The 19,765-nt window shown below is 42.1% G+C and overlaps 2 protein-coding genes and 1 long non-coding RNA gene across 4 annotated transcripts; 1 reads left to right on the forward strand and 2 right to left on the reverse strand.

Annotated features, from left to right (window-relative positions):
- Positions 1-2,146: 2,146 nt before the first annotated feature.
- LOC129743581 (uncharacterized) lies at positions 2,147-2,823 on the reverse strand. Its single transcript, XR_008736620.1, has 3 exons — positions 2,732-2,823; positions 2,577-2,635; positions 2,147-2,456 (listed from the first exon to the last, which is right to left on the reverse strand). It is a non-coding gene; the product is annotated as an uncharacterized LOC129743581 (long non-coding RNA).
- A 3,473-nt stretch (positions 2,824-6,296) lies between these two features.
- LOC129744353 (uncharacterized) lies at positions 6,297-14,890 on the forward strand. Of its 2 annotated transcripts, none has more exons than XM_055736839.1 (10): positions 6,297-6,367; positions 6,635-7,003; positions 7,068-7,727; positions 7,798-9,566; positions 9,628-10,602; positions 10,676-10,845; positions 10,918-10,999; positions 11,062-11,304; positions 11,364-11,819; positions 11,884-14,890. In XM_055736839.1, the coding sequence occupies exons 2-10, from the start codon at positions 6,745-6,747 to the stop codon at positions 13,318-13,320; spliced, it is 6,051 nt and encodes a 2,016-aa protein (XP_055592814.1). In that variant the 5' UTR covers positions 6,297-6,367; positions 6,635-6,744; the 3' UTR covers positions 13,321-14,890. The 2 variants fall into 2 exon arrangements, with proteins under 2 accessions (XP_055592814.1, XP_055592822.1); XM_055736847.1 differs by having other exon boundaries at positions 6,334-6,353.
- Positions 14,891-15,388: 498 nt separating this feature from the next.
- LOC129739717 (39S ribosomal protein L55, mitochondrial) lies at positions 15,389-15,978 on the reverse strand. The gene is made up of 2 exons (XM_055731222.1): positions 15,672-15,978; positions 15,389-15,596 (listed from the first exon to the last, which is right to left on the reverse strand). The coding sequence occupies exons 1-2, from the start codon at positions 15,858-15,860 to the stop codon at positions 15,450-15,452; spliced, it is 336 nt and encodes a 111-aa protein (XP_055587197.1). The 5' UTR covers positions 15,861-15,978; the 3' UTR covers positions 15,389-15,449.
- Between the last annotated feature and the right edge of the window lie 3,787 nt (positions 15,979-19,765).

Raw genomic sequence — 19,765 nt, forward strand, 5'->3', positions numbered from 1 at the left:
CAATGAACTAACTGTCAGGGACTCATATCCACTCCCCCACGCCGACAGGATTCTCAGCAGACTCGGCCCGTCTAGATTCATTTCCACAATCGACTTATCGAAGGCTTTTCTCCAGGTCCCTCTACACCCCCGATCGAAGAAGTTCACTGCCTTCGCAGTGCTAGGTCGTGGATTCTTCCAATTCCGAAGAATGCCCTACGGACTTGTCAACAGTCCGGCAACACTGGCTCGGTTGATGGATCGCATACTGGGTGGGGGCGAGCTAGAACCGTTTGTGTTCGTTTACCTTGATGACATCATTGTGGTAAGCGACACATTCGGTGAACATCTAGCCCGCCTTCGCGAAGTTGCATCCAGGTTGAACATGGCTAATCTTTCAATAAATATTTCAAAATCCAAGTTTTGTGTGTCTGAGGTAGGTTATTTGGGGTACATTTTAAGTCCACAGGGATTGCGACCCAACCCGGAAAGGGTCGACTCAATAGTCAACTACGAGAGGCCTAAATCACTCCGTGCCGTGAGAAGGTTCTTAGGGATGTGCAACTACTACCGAAGATTCATTGAGAACTTCAGTGCAGTTGTACAGCCCCTAACGGACCTTCTCAAAGGCAAGCCCACATCTGTTAAGTGGAACGACCTAGCTGAAGTAGCGTTTGTTAAAATAAAGGAGCTGTTGATCAGCACACCTATTTTAGCAAACCCTGACTTCAGCAGGCCTTTTTGTATACATTGCGACGCAAGCGACCTGGCCATAGCGGGGGTGCTTACCCAGTTTTATGACACCATTGAAAAACCCGTCGCTTACTTCTCTCAGAAGTTGGGAACTACCCAACAAAGGTATTGCGCGACCGAGAAAGAAGCACTTGCCGTTCTCAAATCCGTTGAGAAATTTCGATGCTACGTGGAAGGGTCGAAATTTACTGTGTACACTGATGCATCCGCTCTCACGTATATCCTACGAAGTAGCTGGCGAACATCTTCCAGATTGTGCAGGTGGAGTATCGAATTACAAAGATACGACTTTGAGATCAAACACCGACGTGGATCCGACAATATCGTGCCGGACGCGTTGTCTCGAGCAGTTGAAGAACTGCACGTCTCTCCTGGTCAGCCAAATTGGTACCTGTCCATGGTCGCGAAAGTCAGTGAAGATCCTGAAAACTATAAAGATTATAGAATCGAAAACGGCATACTAAAAAAACTTATGTCCTCCCATGAACCAACTACCGATTATCAATTTTCATGGAAAATTTGCGTGCCACCAGATGTGCAACAGCAAATCATTATCGAAAATCATGACGACTCTTTACATTTAGGATACGAGAAAACCCTCGCAAGAATCAAAAAACTATATTACTGGCCCAAAATGGCACAACATGTTCGGTCCTATATTAAAAAATGTACGATTTGTAAAGAATGTAAACCCTCCAATCAATCTCAACACCCCCCGATGGGCAGCCAAAGGATTTCCACGAAGCCATTCCAAATCATCGGTATTGACTTCATCCAATCACTCCCCAGGAGTAAGCTAGGGAATATTCACCTCCTCGTAATGATGGACATTTTTTCAAAATTCTGCCTCTTATTTCCGGTGAAGAAAATTTCCACTCCACTTGTCTGCAAATTGCTCGAAGAAAATTGGTTTAGACGGTACTCCACACCGGAATGCCTGATTTCCGATAATGCCTCGACTTTCCTGTCGAAAGATTTCAAAGCTTTCCTCGACAAGTTTCATGTTCGACACTGGACCAACTCCCGCTACCACAGCCAATCTAATCCGGTAGAAAGGCTGAATCGAACAATAAACGCCTGCATCAGGACTTACGTGAGGACTGATCAGACGCAGTGGGATTCGCGCATTTCCGAAATTGAACACGCGTTGAATAGTACGCCTCATAGTGCCACGGGATTTTCCCCTTACAAAACTATATTCGGGCACGAAATCGTTAATTCCGGTGAGGAACACCGGGTCGATAGGGATGTTGTTGAAATTTCGGATACGGATCGACACACTCAACATGTCCAAACGAATACATTTATTCAAAATCTTGTCGCTAAAAATATAAAGCAAAATTACAACAAAATGAAAAAAACTTACAATTTACGGTTTAAAACAGCTGCACCGATTTATGAAGTTGGCCAGCAAGTCTTTAAGCGAAATTTTCGCCAATCATCAGCCGTCGATAGGTATAACGCCAAACTTGGCCCCTGTTACACCCCTTGCACGGTCCTTGCTCGACTCGGAACTAGCTCCTACGAGTTGGCCGATTCATCCGGGAAGTCCATCGGTGTCTTCTCGTCTGCCGACTTGAAACCAGGTACCTAAGAAAAAAACAACGAAAAAAAAACACCAAAAATTACCATCCTTATTAAACTCGATACGTAAACTCACCTGTTGACTCGTTCTGCGTTGATTTCCTTCCATCTCGGTCGGTACTGCTTGTTGATGCGAAGAGCTGAAACGACACAGAAACTTGATTATTTTCCTCGAATTTTGCACAGCAACCATTTCGGATGTGTTGCGAAACTGTTCTGCCAGAACAAAGAAAAAAATCACCAAAACAACTGAAACCTACCTGACGATGTTTCCCAAAGTATTCCACGGTTTCCGGGTATTTTTCCACTGCAGTTTTAGCTGAAACGAAAGAGAGATAGAAAAACGCAATCATTATACTAGAATCTGCCAAATTAGCGCTAATTGGAGACTTATGCTGTGAAGATTAGGACTTACCTGGGAAAATCGAGCAGCCACTATCAGTTTGATTCCTTTGAAAGCTTTCAAATTTTTTAATTTCACCACTTGTATGTTTTGATACTATTCTTCTTGTATTCCTCTTCATTGAGAGTTATTTTTCAATTGACGTTTCTCGTGAGTTACTGTCAATATTGGTCGCTCATAGCGAAATCCACTGAACCGAAATTACGAGCTGTTTCAATCACACGCTGATTCGAAAACATGCAAAATGTGATTATGAATGGTTCAATCGTTAGACTCTTTGTTTTGCTTAATCAAAATAAAGTTTAGATACAAAACACGGGTTCATTCATCTCTCTTGGGACAAAATGATTGAATAATCATTCATTTTGAAAAGGGACGATGGGGTAATGTAACCATCTGTTACTTCATATGTATGTGACTCCGCCACAAAATCCGAATATCCCTGTACCATTCAGTAAACCCTACAACAGTCGCCCATCATTGGCGCAGCTGTCATCCCTGCCCGTGAGTTCGCCACTCATTCACGAAACTCTCAGAGATTCTCCAGAGGCGCCGTGTATTTCGGAGAGCAGAGCGGGGAAGTGTGGCCACCCAGAAAAGCAACACACTCTTAAATTAATTTGTAAAGAATGTTGTTAGTGTGTTGGTTGGACAAAATATTCCACTTAGCGCATTGTTAGCGATCCGCTTCCTGTCCTTTCTGTTCGTGACCGCCTGAGGGAAAAGTAGTGCGCGAGTAGTGTTTGTCTAGTAAATTTTGTTATTTGTTTAAAAGTTAAAATAATTTACTTAAAGTCTACTTTTCACAGGGAACATAAAGTGCGACAAAATAAACACGGTGAAAAAAGTTAAAAATTGTGTAAAAAGCCGAAAAAAAACGGTAATAGTTAAAAGAAAACAAACAGTAAAAGAACAAACATGTGCTTTGTACAGTCAACATATTAAAATAATTTATTTGTTCTTTTTATCGCACTAAAAGCTATCGTAACAAACAAATATTGGTGTTAAAAATACACGGAAACAAACAAACATTGTAAAACACAGAAAAAGGTAAAATTATGTATTAAGTATTATGTATTGTTAAAAATATCAAAACCACGTGTGGGTACAAAACATGTTAAAACCAAATGACAAGTTGTTACAATGCTACAATATGCTAATACCCTTGGGAAGGTCCAAGCGGGCCTTTTTCTTTTCGGTGTTTTGCTGGTTCGTTGGAACCACAACCCCTCTATCCCCAGGCAATCAACAGTTCCGGACAGAAAGATTAAAAGCGTGCCTAGACTCCATCCGAACAAGGCGAGTTGGCACCTAACCTACAATTCGGCTGGTCAGCACCTACATAAACATTGTGCTGTCACACCCGATAATCATCCGCTAAGCAACGAGCACGAGAGGAATTGCTTCGAAACGAAGAATTCAGCATCGTGTCACCATTGTCATTGGACGTGGCGGTGTGTTTCCGCCGAGCAACGAGCTGAGCACGATTGACATTGCCCCGAAGTCAGCAATCTACCATCAAGTCACCACTGTCACTGGACGTGGCGGTGTGGTTCCCGAACATCGGATTCCGTCAATGGTCGTGGCGGGAAACAAAAACGACCGAAGCACCATAGCACCGCTAAAACATACCGCAAGTACCCATATTGTAGCATGTCATGTTAGGGCTAACTAGAATAAACCATATATGTTTATATTTACCCCCAAATTAACCGTGTTAAGTGAGTTGTAGACCTCCGTAAATTATTTACTATTTTGAATTTTTCTGCGATTCTCGGACCTGAAAAGGTTACAAATCTTTGCCCTGGGGTGGTCATTGCAGTATCTGGTTGCGTAGTTCTATGAAAATCAACGTCGTCTGACTCTGGGTGGTAGCATGAGAGGTACCCACCCGTTCCGCCACCTCTGATATGCATGGTCGCTGAGTTTGGAAGTTTCTGTTATGAGAAATTCGTCTCACAGGGAAAGTGTTTAGTGGTGAATTTCGCATACGACCCTGAGTCCCATAATCTCTCCACCCACCTCCCACTGAGTGTAGCTGTCAAGGCTAGTTACAATCTCAACTTTTTCAAGTGGAACAGAAAATCATCAAGAAGATAATCTTTATTGTACTCCAAAAGCTGGTTCAGACTTGATATCTAATTGATAAATAAACTGGATGGGGGGACGGTCAGTTTATTTGTCAAAGTCATAAACACCAAAACGTTGTAAATTTCGAACCAAGATGTTCTCTTTTGATGATTGGATGGTTTATGATTTGTGAAACTTTGGTCACTTTTAAAGAGGGAACCAACAAATACTAAATTTTTATTCAGCATGGGTCAGCTACTAAAATTCTGGACGTCACTTTTCATCCGTGTGGCCGATAAATAAAGTAAAAAATCTGAATCTGAATACTAAATTCTGAATTATGAATCTGAATTCTTTTTTTTTTTTTTCTCTATTTATAGACACTTGACCACGTATGAGGCGCTTAATCTGAATTCTGAATCCGAATTCTGAATCTGAGTTCTAAATCTGAATTCTGACTCTGAATTCTGAATCTGAATTCTGAATCTTAATTTTGAATCTGAATTCTGAATCTGAGTTTTGAATCCGAATTCTGGATCTGAATTCTTAATCTGAATTTCGAATCTTAATTCTGAATCTGAATTCTAAATCTAAATTCTGAATCTGAATTCTGAATATGAATTCTGAATATGAATTCTGAATCTGAATTCTTATTCCGAGTTCTGAATATGAATTCTGAATCTGAATTCTGAATCTGAATTCTGACTCTGAATTCTGAACCTGAATTCTGAATCTGAATTCTGAATCTGAATCTGAATTCTGAATCTGAATTCTGAATAATTCTGAATCTGAATTCCGAATCTGAATTCTGAATCTGAATCTGAATCTGAATTCTGAATCTGAATTCTGAATCTGAACTCTGAATCTGAATTCTGAATCTGAATTCTGAATCTAAATTCCTTATCTGAATTCCTAATCTGAATCCTGAATCTGAATTCTTAATCTGAATTCTAAATCTTAAATTTGATTTATGAGAATTGTGAACCTAATCTATGATATTGAAACTAAAACTTTTTGAAACACTTTTTAATAAGCAATATAAATTCAAAAATATATTGGGTACCACTGACATAAAAATTGTTGCTGGCATCGTGTAGCACACGGAGCTTTTTTCCCCATGCTGAGCTTAATTCATGATGTTAAATGCAAGGTGACGTATTTAAATAATTTCAAAAATATGTTTTTGAATAATAATTATCAAATTATTTTACAGTTCAAAAGACTTCATTATTTTGTCTGCAAAATATCCAGAAAATAAGTTTTTTTTTTAATTTCCATAAGTTTTTACACCATTGGTTTCAACATCTTGGTCCAGAAAAAGCCGGCTGCAAGTAAACAAAAAAAAAGCTCTCTTCTTTCACTCACACACAAGCAAACCGATAAGCACAAAATAGCCCAGCAAAGCAAACTGTCAAAACCAGATGGTTTTGATGGGTGTTTGTTTTGAGTTTGTTCACCCTTGGGGCAGGCGGGGAGGCAACTGGGGGATCACCCATTTTATCTGTCAACTTTTTTCGTGCATGGTTGAGCAGCTCCCTGGCCTGGCAGTTCTCGGGACAAGAAAGTAAGCTTTTTCTGGTGAGTAATTCGCGTAATTTTTCTTGCTGAAATCCTTTATTGTGTTGTTAGACGGGGTGTTTTACTGTCTTGATTGGAATAAGCGCTCAATTAGCGGAGATTTTCCGATAAATCGGTCGGGGGGACGCTGTTCTGTTCAGTTTTTAATCGACCCTCAAAAGTGGATCAAAAATGGATGACTATTTTGGTTTTGCAACAATAGAAAAAAATGCTACGCAATTTTCAACTTCAAACTAATTTTTTATGCTTATTATTCGTTGTCCATAGGTTGTTAACAGCGTAGAAATAATCCAAACACGAGCAACGGTTACGATTCTGGTGTCGTAAAAAAGAGGTGTGTCTTCACTTTTCCGGAAGTGCGCAGCGGAAGCCTTAAAATGGCCTCCCTCAAGGATTGGGACATTATCAAATTGACGACCCTGATCACCAATGTGGACGCCAAACTATCGACCAGCACCAAAGCGGATCAACCGTTCCAGATCGTGTGTCTGGTTCGGAGGAACGATCAGATTCTGTTCCGCTACATGGACTCCACCGGTGAGGTGCACCTGATGCTGATCTGTTGGTTCGCGGACAACCGCAAGTGCATCCAGGACGTGTGCTTCGATGCGACCGGAAGTTGGCTGTTGGTTTTCTGTAAGTTATTTTTTTTTTTTCTTTCTAACAATCTTCAGACTTTATGAATTTTTTCGCCCCTCAGGTTACGACAACACGCTGCACATTGTACCAGCAGCCTCGATTTGTGACAAAACGTTGCAGCTAGATGCCACCTTCAATCGGGACGAGATTACCTCCTTCATAGTGCCCTTCATAGGTCCCCACGAATGTCCGAACCCGCAGACGTGTCCTAACAATTCGCACAACTTTAGCACCAGCACTTCCCACCGATCTTCGCTAGTATCGGAAACGAGCACCAAATCGAGCCTCAGCTCGTCAGATCTCGCCAACCTGGCCAACCAATCGCTTTCGACAATCAAACGTTCGGAATCGTCCTACACGACCCACAAAATCGACGAAGTGTTCTCGTTGAACACGATCTACAACCAGCTGCACGATCAGCAGCAGCAAAGTCAAAGCCAAACAAAGCCTTCGAAGGCAAAGAAGGGTGAAACGCCGATTGCGATGAAGACCATCGAAGACTTTTTCGCCGAAGGTGCTGTAGGATCGCTCGGTGTCCCAGGAGGAAGCGGAACCAAGGCTTCTACTCCCCAGGAATGCTTCAGCCGCACTATCAGTTCCAGTATAGAATCGACCGTTTCGGCTTCATGTCCGTATCCGACTTGCTGCAGCTGGTGGAAAACGCTGAGCGATGAGCCTAGGGCAATTCTGGGCTACTCGGATGGGTCGATTTGTGTTGTGGGTAAGTTACTGTTATAGTTGCTGGCCTCTTCTGAAAAAAAGTTAATCTCTTTCCCACTTTACTTTTACAGCCCTCACGCCCAACTGTCCCTTTCTTGGCAACACGAACTGTGAGCGAGGTTCCATCGAGAAGCTTGTCATCTGCCAGGACAATAGCATGGAAACCATCAGTCTGATGATCAATACCAGCACCAGGGAACAGTGGAAACTGCTGCTGGAGCAAAAATCTATCAAATACACTTTCCCAGGGGACATTTCACCTACAAGCAGTAGTCAGGATTTGAAAGTGGACCAACAAAGGTCCGGCGGCATGGCTGCCAGCGCTGCCACAGGAGATGCTTCGGAGCGATCGTCATCCGTTGATCTTGAAACTCGGATCGACGATTGGCAAATTGTCCTATCGCTACCGGGTACTTCCGATCAGCAGGATCCGGAAAAGGGGTCCAGTCCAGGATCGGAACAACATTCGAGTGATGATTTTGAGAAGGTTGAAGGGGAAGGAACCGTCGAAGATAGGAAAGATATATCACCAGGTGGGCTGCCAAAGCTGTTTCCCGCAGCTAGAGCGAGGTTGCAGTCACTACGCGATCTAGGTGCCAAAAAGATCGGTACCTTGAAGCTGAAACTCTCGGAAAGTCGAATAAAGGCCAAGGAACGAGAGCGATTCAAAGAACAGGCAGCAAATTTGGCTGTGATGGAGCTTCCGGGAATGTATCCGGAAATTTTGACCACGCCAGCCGGGCCCTACTTTGTGGTGCAGTATCTGGAGGGCAGATATTTGCTCAGTGCCTTGCACGCGTACTCGGATACACTGTCGGTGCATAGTATGGATATCAGCTTAATACCGTTACACATTTACAAGGTTCCAAAGCAGTGTAAATCCACAGTATTGACGAGGAATGTAATTTATGTGATGCATCACTTGAGCTTGGCTTCCGAAAAAAATACCGAAAGCGCCAATTCTTCGCCTGATGCTGTGGAAGAGAATGCAATACAGATAAGCACCGAAAGCAGTAGCATCGAGAACCTAAACAACTCCCAGCAGGATGATCAGGAAGACGATCTTTCGACGGAGACGACTAATTCGGAAACTGTCAACGCGCTATCCGTGGTAAGCTGCCAGATGGCTGCAATGAAAATGGGAGACGATTGTGATTTCAATGAACATGCCATGTTAGCGATGTTCCAGTTTCCGGATCAAAAAATCCTGGACATTCATCGAGTTACTCCAACTGATGATATCCCAGTAAATACAACTGACGCTGAGTCTCCAACAAACCCACCAGAGGAGCAGGCCGATGCACGATCGGTGTTTCAGAATCCGTCCGTTTCAAATTATCTGCGAATGCAACGGACCCTAAGGATGGACAAAAAGCTGGATACTCTTGAAAGTCAGGTAATGGTAGCCGAGTTTCCCAAAGTAGAGTTTGACAAAGCTCTCGTAGTGACAGATAAAAATCTGTACACGGTCGAGTTGAATGGTACGGCACGAAATTTGTTCTTGAGGCTAGCTCATAAATCTATCTGGGCAGCGTGCGAAGATTTCTGTACAACCTTTGGACTGCCGCTGGCAAGCTGCGTCGAATATGCCGGAGATGTTTTGCTCCGGCGCCGTAAAATTACCGAAGCCCTCATGACCTACGGCGTTGCAAGGCTTCCTCCGATGAAAACCGCCCTCAAGCTTGCGATGGTAAATGAAAATGGAGCTCTCATGAAACTCTGCTCGATGGCACTGAGAAACTCGCACATCATCAATAGCCAGTTTGTGATGCATGATGTCATGAAGATTTTAGTCGAGGAAGCACATCTCGGAAATGTGGTGTACGATTCACTGATGAATGTAAGTTAGCCTTTACAAAGTAAATCATAAACGTCCCCCTACTAAGTTCTTATTTTTACAGCTCAACTCTAACTTTTCCCTGAAACCCATCAACTCCGGAGCCCAGTGTAGTGACTACTCGTATGATAGTACTGGCGTACCGTGGGATGTTCAGATTTCAACCACAGCTCAGTTTCACCTGTCAAACCTTATGTTCCTGACCCTGTGTGAACGGTGTGTTCGGGATAAAAACTACATCCCCCTGTGGAACTTCATAGTGACCAACAGCAAATACCACACCAGTCTGGCGTGCATCATTCTCGCCCATGGGAAACTGTATTCATCGGCTGTTCTGCTGGCAATGACCCGCGGGACCTGTCTGGACGTTTTCAGCTGTCTCATCGGCATTTGGGAACAGCTCGCCGACAGCGTACCCGAGCTCAATGCCTACGTCTACAATCTCTCAAACGAACTGTTCATGGAAAGTCTCATCTATCTGCAAGAATACACTATGGAATACTTTGCCATGATCCGTAAATGTATCGACAAGTTTGACATCAACGTTCTAGAACGCCTGATACGCCAACTGAACCCGTTCCACCCTATCTATCGTCCACTGTTGCACAAACTATCAAACCACGACAGCGCAGCTCGGGAACTAGATAAAGCTCTGCTAATGTTCTGCAAATCGTTGATCGAAACGTTCCTAGCGGTTTCCATCCGAGCTCAGATGCTTAAGGTTCACAGTGGAACCAATTTTCTCAACGCGCTAACGCTGATTCGGGTGCACTACGACGAGCGATTGGTGGAGATGAAGTTGCGCCAGTATTCACCGCTGTCGGCCGGTTTTTCCCATGCCGGTTGCGTCGTCAACCGGGTAGCTTATCTCTGGGGATCGAACGGAGTAAACTGTGCCCTGAGTCGTACATCGCTGCAGGGAGATCCACTGGGGGCCAATGGGTTGCCACCGCATGCCGCCTTTCTGAAGCAGCTGGATCTGGAAGTGGTTAGTGTGCAGTGCGGTCGTTTGCATACTTTGCTGCTTACCAACAATGGGGTGAGTTGAACATATTTTAAAAGATTTTTTTGTACTTTAAATGACGGACTGTTTTTTCCCACCCCTCCCTAAGGTCTACTCGATGGGTGCCAACAATCTCGGTCAGCTGGGCATCGGCAGCCACGTGTTGAACGCGCTGCAACCGATGCTGATCCAAACGCTAGACGGCAAGAATATAACGCACATCTGCGCTGGCCAGTATCACAACGCCGTCGTGGCCAACGGACTCCTGTACACCTGGGGGTTTGTATCGATCAACTTAGTTATTCAACGATAGATTTGAGTTTTTTTTTTATTTTATTTTTTTTTTTTCAGATGGGGCATATTTGGACAGTTGGGTCATGGTTCGGTAGCGGACAGTTCCAAACCGAAAGTCGTCGAATTTTTCCGAAAGAAGGTAAGTCTATGGTAGTGTTATTTCAACGTCTCCTAAAAATAAGTGAGAATTTGTAATTTCAGAATGTACAGCAGATTTCTCTGGGTCACGCCCATACTCTGGTGCTGTGCAAGGAAAACACCGCCAAAAACGTACTGTACGTGTTCGGTTCGAACCATTACGGTCAGCTGGGCCTGGGACAGGACGATCGCTTCAACGCCACCGTTGACACCCGCAATGGAAAGTCTTTCATTTTGTCGTTGATTCCACGTCGGTTGGATTTTGACGAGGAACTGACTCTGATCAGTACTAATTTGTTTGTTAATGTAAGTTGAAATTTAGTTATGATTTGATCAAATTTGAAATCTTAAATTTTCACTCTTAGCTGGCACTGACCGAAAGTAATAAACTATACACCTGGGGATCGTCTCCGCAAGCGCTTCGTCTAGCGAACCAAGCTAGGAAGCGAGCTCGGTCAGCGCACAAAGTTCGCTCAACACTTGGAGGGGCAGCTGGAACCTCAAAGGATAGTTCCGACGCTCAACAACAACAACAACAACCAGCAGCACAGAGCAGTGAAATGCCATCGCCTTTAGCAGAAACGCCTTCGGACGACGCTGCGGTGAAGACTCCCGATGAAGGCAAGGATGTCCCGGTAACTCCAGCGGTACCGATTCCGGATATTAAAATCGAGGACACCGGGGCCGCAGAAGATGCCAGCAAACGTGCCGAGTCTGCCGCGGAAAACAGTGAGGATCAAGCCAATACGGGCGAGGAGATTGCTGAACATCTCATCCCGACGCTGGTCGATACAACGCTGGTACAGGATGACATCGTTAGGGTGAGGATCAGTAAATATCTCAGCTGAAAAGTTGATTTTTCTTAAAGTGAACTTCCAATTTTAGGTTTCCACCGGCTTGTATCACTGTGCCCTGGTGACGGCGCGATCGCACATCTACACCTGGGGTAAGAACATTGAGCGGCAGCTTGGCCGGGAAGGCGGTCGCAACGATGTGCCTATTCCGACTCGACTGGATTCGCTTGTCGGAGTTGAGTACGTGGAGTGTGGTTCCGATTTTACGCTAGTAATGATGGAGAATGGAACGGTACGTTCCTGGGGTAACAACAGTATGGGCCAATGTGGCAAGGATGTTAATGCCGAACGGAGCGGAATGCCGGGAAAATTGGTCCGATTGCCGATATCGAACCGGTTGGTAAGGATCCCGGATAGTTCGCAGTTCATCGAGCTACCGCACGAAGTAAAGCTCCCTCAGATGGATGAATCCCTAGGGTGGGATGCGGGAGTTAGTCTGCGGCTGATCAAGTCGATGCCCAAGTTTAGGAGGGGTTTTGTGATCAAAAGTTCATTGGAGAAAATCATTAGCAATAATATTTCGACTATGAGTTCAAGTTTAAATGACGTTAGCAATACGACCGAGGTGGACGATCTTGTGGGAGAGCTGAGAACAGCTTTCGAAGGTGTTAGGCTTCAGAATCAGTACGCTAGTACGCTGTCGTCGCTACAGTCGGTGTCCTATGCAACCTCGCCGACCTCTTTGGCTGTCGATGAAGACGAAGAAGAAGAAGCACTGGAAGAGATGGACGTCGACGAAAGTGGCACAGAGTCATCATCCAGATTGTTCAATGAACGGCATCTGCTAAGCAATGATTTCATTCACTTCTGTCTGTACATCTTCCATGGGTTGTACAGTCAAGACACAATTTTAGAACTAACAAAACGATCGAACGAGTATCACATCAGGATGATGATGTTGAATTATGACTACGTCGAAGCTTTCCATTTGATACTGGAACTGCAGTCGAGTTTCCTGTCGTCTTCCGCTTCGCCATTCGTCGTAGCCAAAACTACACTGAATCTGGTTCGAATTTTCGAATATTTTACCAAAGACTCCAACATTATTCCCATGGACACCTCGAACTTTAAGTTCTTCATCTACAAGCTGTTCATGTTTTTCCTTCGGCACCAGATCAATTTGGATGTTTTAGAGGACTTTTTTCTCCGCAACCTGGACTACTACCTAGTGCAACTGGCCTTCGTTCTGTACTTTTCAAACACGAACAACCTGGCGGCAGGTCTTCGATCCAACGTGGACCCGGAAACGCTCGAACTGGAACGCAAACTGCTGGACAAGTTCAACAACAACGGCAACAGTCTGTTCAGCACCGAAACGTTCGCCGGCGGATCAATGGCTGGCGGCGCCGGAGCAGGTCGAGTTCATCGTCGCCTGGAAAATACCGAAAACATCTCCCGAGCTCTGTCGACCAAGTTCAGCGTCACTCTGTGCCAGAAGCTGATCGAACACTTCGAGCGCTTCAAATGACCCGTTGAGCCGTTGGGATGTGCCCGGGATAACGATTGGCCTAGGTCACGCTAGTCACCGTAGTTCGATATGTTTTTTTATTAGGTAAATCGTGTGCAATTTTTCAACGATAAATAGACAAAGTCGGACTCCGTCTCGATCGAAATTATTTTCTTACATTATACAACTCGTTTATGTTACCCGATTTAGGGGTCAAATTTTGATCGTCTTATAGTGATGAAGCTCTAATTTTCAATTGTACTACTTATATCTTTTCGAAGCGTACTTCATATTTAGAAATTTTACAATTAAATCAAGCGTATTTTGTGCAAAGTACTTAAATCATCATCAGCCGTCACCAAAAACTAAACTAAACTGAACGTGTGTTTTATAACATTAAACAAAAATAGCTTCATTATTATTTATTGGTAGATTATAGCTTAACAAATAAAAAATAAAAATAATATTATCCACTTCAAACAAGAAACAGAAAAACAAGTTCTGGAGTTCATCAGTTAGGATTTAAGTCAGCTTTAAACGTAGATTCCTCTAAGTTAGGTCAGCGATGATCGAAGATCTAACAACAAGCAACTCATTCTGAATTGTGACATAAAACAGTAGATCAAACTTCTATCGGTAGGAGAAAAAATCAGGCGAACAATGTTTCTCAAAGAATAAAACAGAAAAAAAAAACTGATGAAATTGTAAGACTGAAAGTTAAAACCACTACACGTTGATATCGCATTGAAAACTTGCGCTAAAGTGATCTACAAATCAACATTTTTGAATGAATGTCTTAATATGTTTACTTTTTTTATAGAAGAGGCCACCTGAGTGAGAACTTGTTTCTGTAACGTTCGAAGTAGAAGTAGATTGCTATTCGTTTAATAAATGTGGATGTTAGTAGACAAATAGAGGTACAACTTGCAACTGATGTCCAATGATTAGAATTCATCTATTTTAGTTTTCCAAAATCGTGCTGATCCCTGTTGGAATTTTAAAAAATTCTAAATTTATACGAATACCATTTGGTTTGAGTATGACTTCTACGACTTTTCAACCCAGAAGTTACCTAACAACTGCCACTCTGATGGCCAAATATGATATTATGATTCAAAAATATGGGGTGGTGCACACAGGAAAACTGTCTTAGGAAAAACGTTTGTAAAACTAGAGGTCGAACAAAAGCAAAAAGCAGTTGCACAAATAAAAAGCTTTTTCTTTAAGCACTTGAAGGATAAATTAAATAAAAAACACACAAAACTGCTTTTTAAAACTTTTGCGAAGAATGCATATTCTGTCAAACAAGCATAACTGTCACCGGAGATGGCAATAAGAAGTTACTAAATGCTTTGTAAAATGTCCTTATTCTTTGTTATTGATAGAAAAGCAAGCAAGCAAGTTTAAAGCAGCAGCAGCAAAGTGATAACTATTGATTGTGCTTAGTGAAATAGGATCAATGTCCCATTCACACATACTACACATGGTGGATCCATACATACACATAATATTAGCGTTATAAAATATACAACACTATTACATCGTAAAACTACTGTAATAACCAAATCTGTTTAGAGTCAACCTTTTTTTTTACAAATCATGAACACTCAAATTGAATTAGGAAAACGATCCTTAAATGTCATAAAACTTGGAAATAAATGATATGAAGCAGTTAAACGATTGGGCTGAGTTTTTCACCCCAAACAGAAAACTTAATGTTGTTCATCTACCTACTCTTCTGCAGAATTCTTAAGAAGAAAAAAAAGTAACAAAAACCGTTGTTGAGACATGCCCAAATAATCGAGGTACCAGCGCTGGGTGGTAGAAGCAATCATGTATTGATGATATCGAAAAGAGATTTCCCGCGCTCAGAGTTTAGTCCTGAGCCGGACAATTTGGATAAGCAGTGTTAGTTAGGTAAGGATTTTGTTTGCTCCTGCGGTCAGCAAAGTTGTTCGACAGAAAAATCAAAATAAAGGAATGTTTGTTCATCAGAAAAAAAACTGCCTTTTCTTAACTAAACTGTCCATAATCGGCTTGGATTTCGGAGGACGTTTTCGACAAAAAAAATCTACTACCTAGTCCATACTCTTGTGACATCCTTATATTCATTTGAACCAATTTTCTCCAAAACTGAAAAAATAATCAAATTATTCCTTCTTCATAAACTTAACGTACTTCCGGGCGTTGAAGTTGTCCTCAACCTCGTCCTGGATTTGAATCTTTTGCCGGGGTTTTCGTTTCTCCAACCGCGCTTTTCGTTCGGCCTCGGTTAGAGTGCTCAAATCGAGTGGAAGCTAAAATTTAAAACCGGTCCCTGTTACTGTCAATCTTGAACACAAACAATAAGGACAAAATTAAACGAAAATTACCTTAATGATCCGCCGGGGCTCGTGGTAATTGATGTTGATGGTGGCCCCATTGGGGAGCACCACCATAGTGGGATAGCGGCGAGCGTACAGGGAACGATGAATTTTTACGATCGCAGCCGTGTTGGATGAAAGCTGTCGGATTCCGACCTTTGCTCCGACCGAGGAGCATCGCTGGAGCAACGCTTGCATGTTGATTACTAGTAAAATAGCTCTTTTTTGTAGTCTAAGCTTGAACTTTAAGTGGGATAACTTGTGTAATCACACGTTGTGGTATGGTACGGTGGGTGGTGGGAAAATTTAGGGAGGAAAAACGTAAACAAACAGCTGATTTTGACAGCAGTTCGAAAAGAGTATAACAGTTATACTACACTCAACCGAAAATAAAACGTTAAATTCACCTGGATTTTCACGTAGGCGCTCATTACGTGAATTTTTGCTTGACTTACATGAATCACTTATACCGTATTTGTTTATGCCGTGTGTTGAACTAGTGCACCACTAGGTGCTGTCAAACTGTTTGTTTATTCGGACAGTGTTGCACTGGTTTTGACCTGGTGTTGCACTGCCATCGGGCGGTGTTGCCCCGAAAATTTTGTCAGTGTTGCGAGAGAGCGTGTGAGTGAATGAGGTAGCAATAAACTGGCGACGATTTGTGTTTGTTTTTATCGGAAACGGTGGAACACTGTGTCGAAATCGACCGTAATTACCACCATTTTCTTCTATTCTAATTCAAATTTCTTTCACACGACAGATCAACGCGAACCATCTCTCATAAAGTTAGTCTATATAAACCAACCCCCTGGCAACTTGACAGTTCGGTTGAGTTTCGTGTGTCTGTTTCAAAATCGCAGATGTCGCATGTTTGCCGCTTGTTTACATACTTTTCGAGTCATGCATATGGAAAGGGCACACTATTATATGTAGTGCGAATCAGGCAAATTCATAACTTTCGAATGAATATACAAAAGTTTAAACCGAAATTGTTAATCTTATTAAAAATTCTACCGATTTATATATTGTGTAGGACAGTTTTCCTATAAAATGGGAAAAGTTCTGCTATAATGGGATTGTTTTTTCATTTTAAAATTTTCATATGCATCGCAGCTTATGGCAATCACTTAATGATTGATGCGGTAATGTTGTATTTTACATTTATTGTGCTTGAGTGTCTTAAACAGTTTCAGTGGAAGATAAACTTGTCCCAAAAAAACTGCCGGATATCAGTTAACTATTTTAAGCAGTCCAGAACTTTTATACCACAAATTAACGCTCTACTCGTTTTCTTGGACTAAACTTTTAAAAACTGATGCACTTCACATAAAATATAGCAAAAAGTTCCAAATTCAAAACTTTTTTTAGTTATTGAATCAGTTACAGAAAACATATTTCAATATGGGTCCTTCCGACATGTTAAGAAGCTCGATTTTCGATTTGACAGAACCAGAGAACCAGAAAAAACTGGCACACGCGATTTGTATGGGAAACGTCAAGTTGCCAGGGGGTTGATATAAACTGATCTCGCTTTTCATTTCAAAACGCATCGTGCTCTCTTTTTCAGAACTCTACACTGTTAGGCTGATGTCATGCTGAAACAACTAGCAAAGGACGCAACGCAACGTTCCAATAAGATTGCGTTGCAACGCATTGGTATGTCATGCTGGCGCGACCTGTCACTTTGAAATTCCCTACAAATCATCACTTCTCTACATCTGATAATGCTTTGAATCGTCTCCTTTCTTTCGGGAGCCATCAAAAACTCATCAAATCACGACCCGGATTGCAAGAATGCCGAAATTTGAACAGACAAAATTCTTTGTTTTTTTTGCCGGAACTAAGAATTCATGAAAATTTTCTCGCCGATTAAGATATTTTTTAGTTTATTATCACAAGTTCGAACAGATCTTCGTACTATTGTGCTTAAAACCCGGAATCACTGCTTCAAATCGAGAAAAAACAATATTCCTATTGGATTTCCTACTAGTCGCGCTACAAAACACATTGGCATCAGATTGGTCGCGCTATACAAAGCGACCAGTATGACAGGTCTGCGCGATTTCCATGGAGATCAAATGAGAGCTGGTTAGTCGTGTGAACGTTGCGTTGTAGGTCGCGTTGCTAGTTGCTTCAGCATGACATCAGCCTAATACAGAACTCGTTATTCAAGAAGTAAAAAGGTAAACAAAGCCTATGTCACTTGCCAGGATGTTTATGTATCCTAGGCGAGAATCGTTACCAGCAGTTGGCAATGATTTTTTTCTCTATAGTTTTCGCTGTTGGTTGTTTGTTTGGAAATGCAACTGACGTCACGAATTGTCATGGTTTCAATGTTTACAAAAAAAAAACTTTTACTAACACTTAGCACGGGATTTTCATCGCCACCTGAGATGTGTATACTGGTTGGACCAGGACCATGATGCATATCTAGATTCCATCATGGGTAGGCCATTGCGGATAACCGCACTTGAAAGCTCCGCATGCGTGCATTCCAACAAAAAATTAAGCAGTTTTATATAGAATCATTCAAAATTATTAATTTCTCTGTCGATAGTCATTCGATTCTGATGAAAAGGGCTTCCAATTAAAGGTTGATTCTGCAGGCTCATCGGAAACTATATTTGGCATTGGATTTTCGGGTCCGGACCATAAATAATGAGCATTCAAAAAAAATTTCATAGCCGTCCTTCTTTACTGAAAGCAAACAATGTAATATTTTCTTCTGTTTAAGTAGAAAATTAGATGAATATAATTTAACGTAGAACATATTTCTGTGAAGGAAAATCAATTTGTTTGAATTTTAATTCAAATCGCCCAAGAAAAAGGTCACACAATGTATAAATTTTGATTTTAAATCGACAAAAGGTGTTAAGCATGTTACCTTCAGCTGTGTTGAAAAGTCAAATATTGTTTGTTGCATTAAAATGCATCAATGCATATTTTTCTCATAATTTTAATGCTTGTCAATATTTAGAAAAATGCGATTTTCTGATAAATTCCATACATTTTCCAGGTTTTTCCGTACTATTTTTCGGGGCCACTTTCCAATATGATTCAAGAGAGCGGAGTATCATACCTTTTTATTTCAATCAAGGGGCTGAAAGAGAAGAAAATTTCCGAACTGACATTTCAGTACCGCACTGACGTTTTGGTACCAAAATGCCATTGAAATCAAAGGGGAACTGACGTTGTGGTTCCAAAAAGTCGGTACGGTCCGTTTGTATGTGATTTGACAGTTGCTTCAGTCCTTTGATTTCAATAAAGTACTATGCAAGGTGGGTATATATTCAGGAGGTGTTCCCGAATAACGAATTCCCGATTCAGCCATTTTGGCTATGTAGGCTATGCAACTATGCGGTACTCATGAAGTTTGTTTACCAACAAACCACAGAAAAGCTGAGCAAAAAATAAACAAACTCATTGAGAGCCCCGCTCACTCCTCGCCTACTTACTGTTGGCGTATTTTTTTTTGATTCCGGATTTGGCTCTAGAACCGTCAGAATAAAAAAGCAAGTTTCGGGTTTCGAGTTATTCCATACGTAGGTGTGCGTGAGAACGAGCGCAATGTTTACATGCAGCTGTCATTTTGTTCTCCCTTCTGGATTTCTTCATTCGGTTCTTCACATCCGGATTACCGTTTTTCGTGTCCGGATTGCACTGGACTGCAGATAGTACGAATTTGCTTGGCTGAGAGGTTCAAAATCGCGGCAATAATCATTTGCCCGTTCATTATTTCAACTGTTTTGTTTTCAGCCAAAAACAGCTGTTTAATGTTTTGACAACAACGTTGAGAGTATTGGTGAACTTCTCGCAAAACTGACTTTTTTCTCAGGGCGACTCCGTCCCTTTTTCGAGCGAACCTAGGTTGCCTCTCGAGCAATAAATGAGCACGATGACAGCAGTTAGAGCGAACCTAGGTTGCCTCTAGTTTGCCTCCAGGTGAAAAAAAATACGGTATGTGAAAGTCGGAGAACCTAGTGTATCTAAGAACCTTGGTACTATGCTCGGCGCCTACGAAACTGTTCGAAATTCTAGTTGGAATTGTTCCGATTGCGTTTTTGTTTGTTGTTTTGATTATTCATGCATTGCAGTTGCGGGCG

This window comes from Uranotaenia lowii, chromosome 1 (assembly GCF_029784155.1).
Source record: "Uranotaenia lowii strain MFRU-FL chromosome 1, ASM2978415v1, whole genome shotgun sequence".
Taxonomy (NCBI): Eukaryota; Metazoa; Arthropoda; class Insecta; order Diptera; family Culicidae; genus Uranotaenia; species Uranotaenia lowii.